Source organism: Periophthalmus magnuspinnatus, chromosome 6 (assembly GCF_009829125.3).
Source record: "Periophthalmus magnuspinnatus isolate fPerMag1 chromosome 6, fPerMag1.2.pri, whole genome shotgun sequence".
In the NCBI taxonomy this organism is placed as follows: domain Eukaryota; kingdom Metazoa; phylum Chordata; class Actinopteri; order Gobiiformes; family Gobiidae; genus Periophthalmus; species Periophthalmus magnuspinnatus.
Genome location: NC_047131.1, coordinates 18,358,688 through 18,370,769, shown reverse-complemented (window position 1 = coordinate 18,370,769; position 12,082 = coordinate 18,358,688). Strand labels below are relative to the sequence as shown.

The 12,082-nt window shown below is 38.7% G+C and overlaps 1 protein-coding gene across 1 annotated transcript in view; it reads left to right on the top strand.

Moving 5' to 3' along the window:
- The window catches only part of LOC117372389 (metabotropic glutamate receptor 8), a 115,921-nt gene that overhangs the window by 52,748 nt on the left and 51,091 nt on the right, over nucleotides 1–12,082 (top strand). Inside the window, exons 4-5 of the mRNA XM_033968187.2 lie at nucleotides 11,315–11,450; nucleotides 11,886–12,040. Of these exons, the coding sequence (XP_033824078.1) occupies nucleotides 11,315–11,450; nucleotides 11,886–12,040 (291 nt within the window). The remainder of the gene's footprint in view (nucleotides 1–11,314; nucleotides 11,451–11,885; nucleotides 12,041–12,082) is intronic.

Sequence of the window (12,082 nt, the reverse complement as noted above, 5' to 3'; positions counted from 1 at the left end):
TGTTTGTATGCTCCACACGAGAATCTAGTGACACATTATGGAAATGAATCTCACTCTCACATATGGGCTCTTTATACAACTGCAGCCTGCTCCAGTGCACTGAAGCGTTCCACATGAACATCAGATGTGGAGGAGGTAACGTAGGTGCAGATACTATAGCAATAACTATTCAAAAGCAAGATTAAAAAAAATTATAATAAAAAGTGCTACACTTGATTTCTTTTGTTGTAGTAGAGGAAGCCTAAAAGATGTTCCTATAGAAAATCAGACTGCTCTGCATTGTCAGCATCTCTAGCTGGCTAGTACTCAGTTTCAGGGTGCAATTTCCAGGTTTATCAACCTTTTTGTGTGGAGTTTGCATGTTCTCCCTGTGTCTGGGCACAACGGTTTCTCCAAAACTAATAACCCAATACATGCACAAAAGGTAAAATCCTCCAGAGATGGATCCTTAGCAGTATAGCTCACTGCTCCGACTGCACTGGTGAAAGATGGGCCAAATGCAGAGGATGAATTTCTCTCACAAGGGATCGAGTCGACCTTACCTTAAGAAATGACTGAATTCATATATTGATTTGGTGAGCTTTTGTTCTATCTTTACTATAGGAGGATGCCAACGGGCTGCCCACTGATATTGCAGCACCACATAATTACTATTTATACTAATTGTGTTGCACCCATAGACTGTATAAAGACTAAGTGAGTGTGACGTCACCCGTAGCGTTCAGCTCTAGTCAAATGAAGCTCATCGAGGCGAGCAGTTACAGGGGTCTCTTCCCACCTGCAGTGCTGGTTTAGCAGGGGGCAGCTGATTTGTCTCTTCTTAACGTTCATATCTTAAGTTGCGGACACAATAGTGAAATAAAAATACCAGGATCACATAGAGCGGGTCAATACCAACATTTTAAGAGGGGTCACAGTTTTCTAATGCAAAGTGAATTGGAGCCAGGATTGATGGAGCTGGAAGCACAGCCCATGATCACCTACTGTCCAGAATGTGCCAGCTATGTCCATTTATATATACACCCTATGGTTGGAGACAGTAACACAGCTGATATGGCACATTACGTTAACAATTCGACTGATTCGGATAGACAGTTAATTTCAAATTCATTTCAAGTTCCATACTGAAGCTAGCTGTACTCTGTAGTGTCCAGATAAAATTATGTAATTGAAGTGAGTGAAGGTCAGACCCCACAACTTTTTCATCATCACAAATCTGAGGGATAACTGCTCCACTCTGCTCCAATAACAGCAAACACCTCACCTACTCTTTAATCACAAACACACAGGGAAAACATGGCTGTGTCCCAAAGTCAACCCGAGCCACTCACGCCTCACTCACAACACAGAACCCAGACAGTAGAGGTGGAAAAATACTGATATCACACTAGGGGCTAATGAAATAATCAGTATTGGGAAAAAAGAAGAAAAAAATTTGACATATGACAGCAACACTAAGTTCACAGTTCGACTCCCAGTTTAGTTTACCTTACCTAAAAAGTCCGATTTTAGTCTTGATTTTTCCTAATTTAGCTATGATTTGTTTTGTTTTTCATTGTTTTGTAAAAGTAAATAAAGGCATGTAATTTTTTTTTGTTTTATTTAACTGAACTCAAGTATTTTAAAATATCCCAATTACACAGCACAAAACATAGTTAGCATAAAAAACTGTAGTGTATTTTTTTCTTAAATGGTGCCGACTCGAAAATCAGGTACTAATTGATACTAAAACTAGTATCAAAACTAGATGCTTTTTTGAAGAAGTATCGACACTAAAAAAGTCACATTCACAGGACAGAAATGAACCTTTGTTGAATAGCTTTAGAACGATTTTAAGCTGTATCAGAACAAGTATAAGGCACAAATACCCCAACAACTGAGGGATTACACAGATATAAGGTACACATGGTAATATAAAAGAAAGTACTACAATTTAATGTTGAAAATCACATTCTGTTGTCTAAGTGTTTTATAGTATCATCATGGTATCAGAGTCATGAAAACACTAGTACAAAGCTTAGAATAATAAGGTAATAGTAAGTTTTATATTTGGAGTGCTGATGAGGTGCGCCCTGTGCTCGTTATGTGTTGTTGGCGTTTGTTTTTCTTTAGCTGTATTGTAAATGTTACGTGGGTTATTTCATGAAGTACTGTTACTTTGCCTCTGCCCAGGGACTACAGATAGAAATGAGCTTGTCGTTAAATCTGGTTTGTGCAATACATTTACTATGCAATATCCCTCTCAAATACAAATATAAAATAAACCATTTACCAGTTGTTGTATGCAAATAGAACTATCAATGCATGTAGAGTGTTGTTGGGTTGTCACTATGGTGAATGACACATGTGTAAGTGTTTGCGGAGATCCTGGTCAAAGCGGAAAAAGTCTGACTGACGGCTCCTCCTCACAGATGCCCCTCCCTTTGGTGGACCCCGTGTCATACAGACCTGATGGGACACCACACTGCTCTGGTGCGTCGCCAAAGTCACGGTGGTTCTACATTTGTGCGCATAGTATGTGAGTGTTAAAGGTCCTACATGTGTGAATCAAACAAAACAAAACTCTGGGTATGTTTTTGATGAGGAAACATTATAACAGATTAGGAAATAGCGTAAAATGGGACCTTTAATAGCAAATAAGAACGCACAGGGCATAGACATGTGTTTGCTATTTCAAATTACATCATTTGAAATAGCATGGAATGTTTTATGCCTGAGTTATAAACCTAAAATATTCTGGCAAACATTTCTGACAAGATTTGAGATGCATGTTTCTACAGCAGGAGTATTTTTGCACATATCCTTATCCACAGAGCCTTAATTTTTGACTGAAATAATGCACAAAACTAAGAATCTCAACTAGCGGTCTGAATGTAAATCTACATGCAGTTTTTTACATAATTGTGGTCTGCAGAGAATATCCTGCTTCTTAAATGTTTGCAAATTGTGATTTTGATTTGATTGTCATTAGGCCTGAAGTAAAAAGCTTGGATCTTACTTTGTTGTGTTTGTTGTATCTTGTAGTGATTTGTCTGAGAGACCAAAGGTGCAAAATGACAGTGTCACTTTTGTTAGACAGACCCAGGGCAGCTATGGTTGAAAACTGGACGATTAGAGGAGTTTTTGTTGTTATAAAGACATATTTGAATTAGGATTGTCAAAAGTATCGGAAATCAGATACTAATTGATTCTAAAACTAGTATCAAAACGCATTTGAGCAGGTATCGATACTGAATCTTGAGCTGTATCAGAACAAGTATAAGACACATAGACTAGTATATACCCATGGACCACTATGGAACCTACTGGACAACGGAGGGATTACACAGATATAAAGCTTCATGCAATATAAAAGAAAGTACTATGATTTAATGTTGAAAACGGCATGTTTGGAAAATTGAGTGTTTTTAATTATCATTGTGATATCGAAATTGGTATTGAGTCTCGAGTCTATTCCTTAGTATCGAAATTGAGTTTGAAATTTTAGTATCGTAACTACACCAATTTGAATTGTTAATAGCTGTGGCAGTGGTCTCAAGTTTTCATTAGCGTGAAACTCAAACGTGTACAAACTCTTAATGAAACAAACAAAAAACTGGTTCCTGAAATTTGTACGGGGTTTGATTTTTGACCTTTATTTAAACGTTTGACTTCAATGAGTAAATGTGACCTAAAATCCTGCATTTGTATAAAAATATAGAGTCAAACTTGTGACTGAAAATAGCGCAGGATGGATAAGAATAAAAACATCTAAATCGCAGCTGCCGTCATCACTGCTCCCCGAGGCTCTGCTCATTCACAAACTCGGAGAAGGAAATGGATTCTCTTTTGAGTTGTACAAAGCATCGCGGGGCCATCAGATCTCTGTATTCAGTGAGTGTTGTGAGTGAGGTTTTTAAGGGTCAAACAGTCCACGTGGAGACGAACTATTCACCAGGATCTGCAACCACTGACACACTTCATGCAACTCAAACTAATCAATAAAATACACCAAATAAATTCTAGAATGGAGCAGGTTTGCTGTGGAAATATATTTTTAAATCCACGGTTTGTAACTTTTTGACCAAAAATAGACTAAAATAATAATAATTTTTTTTTTTTTTTTTTTTTTTTTTTAGGTTTTTATTTTTTTTTAGGGTTTTTTAAGTTGGATTTATTCCACACAAAAAAACAAAAACAAAAAAAAAACAAAAAAAACAACAGAGTGGTAGGATGGCCATTTGCATCTCCACAAACCTGACCCATATTAGGCCTGGCGGAGGGTTTCCTCCTGGTTGTTTCCATGGAAATGTTACTCTTTTGGCTATAATTTTCTTGGCTGAGATCCAAAAAAACATTTACTCAATACTTTACAAAAATGTGAGTCTGGTCATTGGCGAATCTCCCCATTTTCAGAAGGGCGTGATTAACAAGTGGAATAGCCAATTGGGGACATGCATGGTCTGCACATATCGAAAAAATAAAGGAAAAAAACATATCACAGAGGACTGAAAAAAATGTCCATGGAGAAAGTATTTTATTTTATTTATTTATATTTTTTTATTTATTAATTTATTTTTATTTGTATTTATTTTTTAAGCCAGTTTTACATTCAAAGAAATCTAAATCTTGAAATTAAATGTGCACTATGTAACTTTTCTGATTGTGTTCATCACCTGCTTGTCTCTATGGAGCTGTTACCACTGTGACACGAACAACAGTGTCAGATCTGAGGAGAGATAAGCCCACTCATAGTGAAAATGCCTTTTTTTTTTTTTTTTAGAAAGGCATAAATGAATAAATTGAATACAGGTTTAATGCTACACTGTGGAACATTCCTAGCAACTATCTCCTTCAAAATAAGAGAAATGTTCAAATTTATAGCCATTTTTTCCAATTAATTTTACAGTGGGCATTGTCCAAGAGCTTTAGAACTTTTGCCAGGATCAGGAGTACCTAGCTGCATGTGGGTTCACATAGGAGTAAAAACTGTCTTTTATGCAGACTTTATTTTCCCTGTACTGAAAATAACCTTGAGGACAGAATACATGTTTGCAGACTGTGCAGTGAACGCTTGAATACAATGAGGAGCACATCTGCTGACAGAGACACATGAGTTGAGATGTTCACACACTTTCTCTTCTGCTGTGGTGGAATGTTGCCAACAAAGGATATAGATTGTCAGTGCCTGCAGCAATGTAAAAATAATATATACTGAGCATGTACAGGGGAACACCATTTTGGAAGGTTACCAGTGAAGACTACACTAGAGCCAGAAACAAATGGGACTTTTGGGCATAACTTTCGTGTTAGTAGTGAGTGATTGTCTCAGAATTTACCTGCCAACTATTTGCTTGCAGGTTCAAACCTTGTCGACTGCTTGGTGTCACTGTGTCCTTGGGCAAGACGCTTCACTTCATACAAGGTCTACATGAATGTGTTTTATGTAAGATTAAGGTCAAGGTACTCTTTATTGTGCCTGTAGGGAAATTTGTCCTCTGCGTTTGACCCATTCTTCAATGCTGCTCCGGCAACCTATCAGGACCTTTGGGAAATGCGAACTCCAGATATTGACCTAGGCTTAGTCAAGACTACTTTTACGTATGGTTGTGGGTTGATGGAGTAAACTAGAGTGCTCGAGGGAAACCCAACCAGACATGGAGAGAAATCAAACTCATTGTGAAAGAAACAAAACTGGTGCACCCCCTACAGAATACAAAACTGATCTGTATGGAGGGCCGTAAATTCAGTTTTCCAAAATGTTACGACAAATACTACATTTATCCTCCCCAATCAAAAAATCAACAAAAACCATGTTGTTGTATTTTTTATTTTTTTGGGGGGGGGTTTGTAGGGAAAGGAGGAAATCTTGATTTTCTTATCTTGATTTTGTTACCATACAAATAAAAAATTGATCGCAAAAAAAACATGTTGTATTTTTAACCGTGTTGCCATGGTGATGGTGTCAGCACCTTTCTTTGTGAGTGGCGGGACAGCCATTTACAAAGCGCTGCCTCTTTGCTTTTCTTTCTTTATTATTATTTTTCTCGGGACCAACCCCTCCAGTTTTTACCCAGTGAACAATGGCAAAAACTCACAAATTTTAGCCCAAAATTAAAACTTGCACTTCTCTCATTTCTGACACTTTCCAGTTTCTCAAAATACAGCATCAGCGTCATTGTTATTCGGGGTGACAGTGTCTGATAATCTGAATAGAATCATCAAGTTATAACAAGTGGTGCGAGCAAGAGGCGCATATTGATCTATCTGGATATTCAATCAGATTTTTTTTGCACATAAACAATATACACTTTATCAGTGCTACTTAACACCAGAAATTGTCACATTTCTCCCTCCAAAGTCTGAATTCTGCTCCAAACCTTTTACATAATGACAGAGAATTGGCTGTGGACCTCTTGGTTAAAAAGACCCAAGCTGATCATTGATGATTAGAAATTCAATTCAATTCATTTTATTTTTGTAACGCCCAAAATCACAACAACAGTTGTTTCGAAATGAAATGACAGAACCGATCACTATTCAGATTTGATTCATTGCACAGTTGTAACTGACAGTCACATCTTTTTTAATGAACTGTCCAAAAGCAATAAATTAGACTGATGCATCTTTATTGTTGTAAATTCTTAAGTAAATTACGAAGATGTGAGTTTGGTCACTGGTGAATCTCCATGAGTTTAGGTGGGCATGATTGACAGTTGAATTAGCCAATTGGGGACATGAATGGCCCGTCCGTATCAAACAAATATGGCTCCTTACAAGGAAAAAAAGGAAAAAAATATCACAAGGGACTGACATGTATTTCTGCAGAATCAATGAGCAAAGCACTAAACTCTGTTAATCTGAGGTGAGAGAAATGTCATTTTATTGCAAAATTATAGACGACAATTAGACAATATAGACAAAATTTGGTTCACATGCATCACTGAAAGAAACAAATCTGATTGCACGACCGTGTTTCTGGCTTGAGACGTGCCAGAGAGTATGATGATCAGACTGATATCCATCTATATAAAAATACAGAGAGATACCATTCTAGATACCTTTCTGGCAAGCACCAGACCGCCGATTTGGTTTAAATAATAGAAGGCCTTTGAGGTCAAACAATACCAGTTAGGAGTGGGCTCCATGTTCACTTCATGTCCTCTGGCTAAGTATATGCAGTATTATGTATATTAGTATTTGACCTGTCTAGCTCCTGTGTTGCGTTGTACCTGTGCTTTCTATGTGCTCTGCTTCTTGTCTAATCCACTTGTGATGATAGGCCACTGTCCTCCACCATACAGTCTTCACAAATGACGTACTCACGGATCATCTGCTCTAAAGGCCCTCTCATTTACATGCAAATGATTTTCTGACTCCAGAGATGTTCATGTTTAAAGCCGTGTGTCTGGCTTACAACAGCATTGGGCAGCAGTAAGGACACACGATGAATCAGAGAGAATATTGCCCCAGGGAAAAGAGAAAAAAGAAGTGAATTTAAAATAAATGGTGTGTTCAAGATTTGATGTGACGAAGTAAATATGAGACAGTATTCATGCTGACAGATGCTACAGAGTCTTCAGTGCGATCCCACTCTCCCTTTGGTAAACATGGTGGTTTTAAAACATAGGAGCCTGTCCACAAACAGCCACCATAGAGGAATAGATTAATAAAAAAATGATGCCACCACTAAACAAAGAGCATTTCTAAGTTTCAGATGACATAACATTCTGTAGGCTAATAATATTCCAGTTTACAGATGGAGGGCTACTAAAATGATTATAGCTAATTATTTTGCTGTGATACAAGAAAATAATGGGTCTAGTTACCAGTTGTCCCAAATTTGACAGTTCATTTGATGCTCACACTCTGTACAGTCGCCTGTTGATCATTGCAGTCTTCATCTCGCTCCCACAGCCACACTGCAAGAGCATTTTGTAGCGGAACGGCAGGCAAAGTGCCTTGTGCAGGAAGTTGCCAGGCTTGTTTCACATGTATTTCACTTTAGTTTAGCAGATTGGAGTGTGCAGACAGAACACCAAAGCACCACGCAGCCACATGCCTCGGGTTCTTGCGTCTGACCTAATCAGCCCACAGAGACAACGAAGACATATTCTGCTAATTTTTTCCTGGGTAAACCTGTTCTATGGGCTGTATTCTGCTCTAGACTAGAGGCCACAGAGGAGGCAAGGGGATAATAAATAAATTATAAATTATAATGTTTATGCTCCCAGGCCACTTCTGAACCATGTTCTAAACCTTCTGCTTGTTCATGACAGTTCGAGTTGTTCAACTTGTTCACATCGCTCACATGCTCGTTCTTGTTATACCACATGACCCCTCTAACCAATCAGCACTTGAAATTAGCTAGAGCTTAAATAGAACATAGCCAAAGCTAATGATTAAAAATTGATTAGGGCGACAGTAGCTCAGTTGGTAGAGTGTTTGTCCACTGATCCATAGGTTGGCGGTGCGATTCTAACTCACACAGATGAATGCTGTCGTTGTGTCCATGGGCAAGACACTTAACCCACTTAACCCAGTGTACGCAGACACCTCAGTGTCTGCGTACACTGGTGTGTGAATGTGTGTGTGAATGTGTGTGTGAATGTGTGTGTGAATGGGTGAGTGGTTCCTTGTTGTAAAGCGCTTTGAGTGCCTTGAAGGTGGAAAAGCGCTATAGAAAAATGTGACCATTTACATTGAGCTCTATGAGAAAAATCCTTTCCAGTTATTTTTTATAGATCCATGTTGACCCTCCCCATTCACTTTTAATGTATTCTAAAAAAATACGCATCCAAAACATGCTGTTTTTATGCTTGCGTAGGGAGAAGCGTGCGTGCGGTGTGCCCTAAGTCTTAGGAGCGGCTGGCGGTGGTTGACTTATCCTTTGCTCTGTCAAGGCAAACAATAGAGGCATTGTCAGCCCGGTTTTGGTCACCTGGTGCGCCTGTGCGTTTGTGCCACTTGGAGCCAGGGCATCGCACACACAAACAGAGACATATTAAAGCAAAAATGATCCTATATCATGTAGTACGCTCTGTGTGGTCAAAACGGTGCTGATAGGTTGCTCGTGCCAGATGTTTCTTATGAAAGGAGGAACAATTTTATTAAGTGGACCGTGGCACTGGTGCTGAAGATTTGTTGTTGGCTATTAGCTACTATTTACATATGATATGTGCAAAGAAGGAGCTTGGGAGCTGGAGTTATGGTCATGCTGGTTTTCAACCCTGTTTAATAGTGTAATAGCCTAAATAAATGTTTAAATATGAGGGGAAAAAAACTGTTCTGTTTTTTGGATAAATTGCACCCTCAGGATAAACATTTGGGTATTTGCCTTTTAAATATTTCATGGTACAGTGTAATCAATAGGAAAATACACTTTACAGCTATAGAGGTCAAAATATGTCCACTGTGTGCTGTCTGCATCTACCGGTAAATTGAAAGCATTTTATTGTCTGGAATTGAGCATTAGCATGCTAGTTTGTTGTTAGTTTATTGTCACAGCAAAACTATGCACTGGAGAGTTAAGAAAAGCTCTTATAAACTCATCAGGTAGAATAATTAGGATGCTCGGAATGCATAAGGTAAGTGAGGAGTAACTCTGGACCACTGCAAACCATTTAAAATCAACTAATTCTGTTTTTCACGTTTTCAAGACGGTAAAAATCAGGTACAGTACCTTTTTAAATAAATTTGGAAAAGACATAGAATTTAATCATGAACTCTAAACAGACTAGTTGCATAGTAAGTCTTGTTTACAAAAAATCATAAGTTTATTTTGATGAGCCAACACAATTTAAGACACGACAAAACAATTTCGTCCCCAAAGTTTCATATGCCCAGTTAACTCAGATCAACTTTGAACACATTTTACCTCATTTCTGCTGAAGCCAATGCTCTATTTATGTCTGTCAGACTGGAGCCTTATATTTATTAATGCTATTCTGAAGAAACATTTTTGCCTGGGTTGCCGGTCGCATCCTCGCGGGTTGACAATCGAGGTCATGGTGGGGAGAAGTGAATATTTTCTGCCGTGCCTCTGGTCCCCCAGGACAGCAGTGCAATGGTGGGACGTGCAGTTTGTGGACAAAAAATAAAATATAAAAAATGACAAAACTCTCCCCGGGCCCTAATTAAGTGTGAGTCTACTGTAGTTTGTCCCTGGCTCAGTTCAAATGCACAAGTTCAACTCAAGTGTCACATTGCAGTGTCAGACTCTGCTAAATAAAACACACATTTAAAGAGTACAGTGTTGGCAAAGAAGTGACAACTGTAATGAGCTCAAATGTCGTGACTTGAAAATAAAAAAGGCTTTGCTAACAGGATCTGACTTTATGAAATGTTTGGGAAACTTTTAACAGGGCCACAGCAAATGTTTAGGCTTGGAACTTATGTTTATTTTAAGATAGTCGAATATTCATTTTTTTCAGTTAGTTTACTGGTCAAGAACTCTTAAATGTGCTTATGTTTTGATTTGTTTTAAATTGTGATTTTAATGTCTGTTTAAAACATTTTCAATTACTTTGTGTATGAATTGTGCTGTACAAATAAAGTTGCCTTGCCTCACCTAATTATTTAAGCTTCAGTTTCACAACTTTCAGATGCCAGAGCGGAGTTTTGCTATCACAGTAAAGCTTGAAACACCGAGCAGGCTAACAGCGCACTTCCTGATTCTCGGACAATAAAAGGCTTTATAATTAGATGCGGACAGCACTTAGTTGTTGGCTGCGTGAGGACAGTGCAACCTACTTTGCTTCGCCATCTGATAAAGCTGCTCTAAAGCTGTGCACATGCTGAAAATCCATGCACGTGAATACCAGCATGTGTCAAAGGTTTGTGAACGCTAGGAATGAGTTAGGTAACAGTTTGAGCTACCGATTTGCACCTTTCACAGTTTGAAAATCAGGCACCCCAGCTTTAGCTACTGAAGCCCTACAAAATGGTTTAGCATCTTTCTCAACAAGAAAGTTAAATTCTGAAATCTTACAATAATACAACAGTCAAAGAAGTAAATAAATGAGGGTGTTAAAACTGGAGTACCAGATTTCCTAACCGTGCAAGGAGGAAGTATTTACATGTATCAAACTAGTCCCTAGCCGTCACAAACCCTTAGCTCCATTGTAAATATTCACATGCATTAACTTTCAAATGCACTCACAGCAGCTTTTTTAGACACTGTTACTTCTGGGTTTAAAAATGACTTTATTATTAGATGCAGAAAGCTCATTTTGTCCCAATATGCCGCCTTTATAATATATTCAACACAAAATTTTGTGGTAAAGGCTGGTACCGCGGCTGTAACTCTCCCTGTGTGTCTGTGTGTGTTTTGCAGGTGGAGTGTGCATCGCTCAGTCTCTAAAGATCCCTCGTGAGCCCAGGCCTGGAGAGTTTGACAAAATTGTGCTGCGTTTGCTGGAGACACCCAACGCCAGAGCTGTCATCATGTTTGCCAACGAGGATGACATCCGGTACTTTCTGTCTCTTAAGATAGAGACTGTATCACTTTTCAAGGGGAGGGTCTGCTACTCTCCTGTCTCCAGGGAGATGTTATTGCTTTGTTTGGAATGTTGCACAGTATGACATTAAACTTGTTATTTTTCTGTATAAACAAACAGGTGATATGAGCAGAGTGCATGGTTTTTCTGATAAAAACACCAGTAATTGGATATGAAGACAAGCAGGTGGCAGTCACTCAGTCTACATAGTGCATCTTCACTTAAATTAATAGTAATGGAACAATACAATAGCAATTTAACTCACTTCAAAATCATTTTTACATTTGCGATGAAAGCACTTGTGGTATACATCAAATAAATTCTGATATATTTTGGATAGAAGACAATTCTCACTTTTGATTGTCTCTAACCTAATGATATTCTCCTTATCCCCTGTCACCTGTGTAGGAGGATCCTGGATGCAGCCAAACGAAACAATCTGACGGGTCACTTCCTGTGGGTGGGCTCGGACAGCTGGGGGTCAAAGATCTCCCCTGTGGTACACCAGGAGCGGGTGGCAGAGGGCGCTATCACAATCCTGCCCAAGAGAGCTTCTGTAGACGGTCAGTAACACATCACCTCGCAGATTTGGGCTGCACATATAG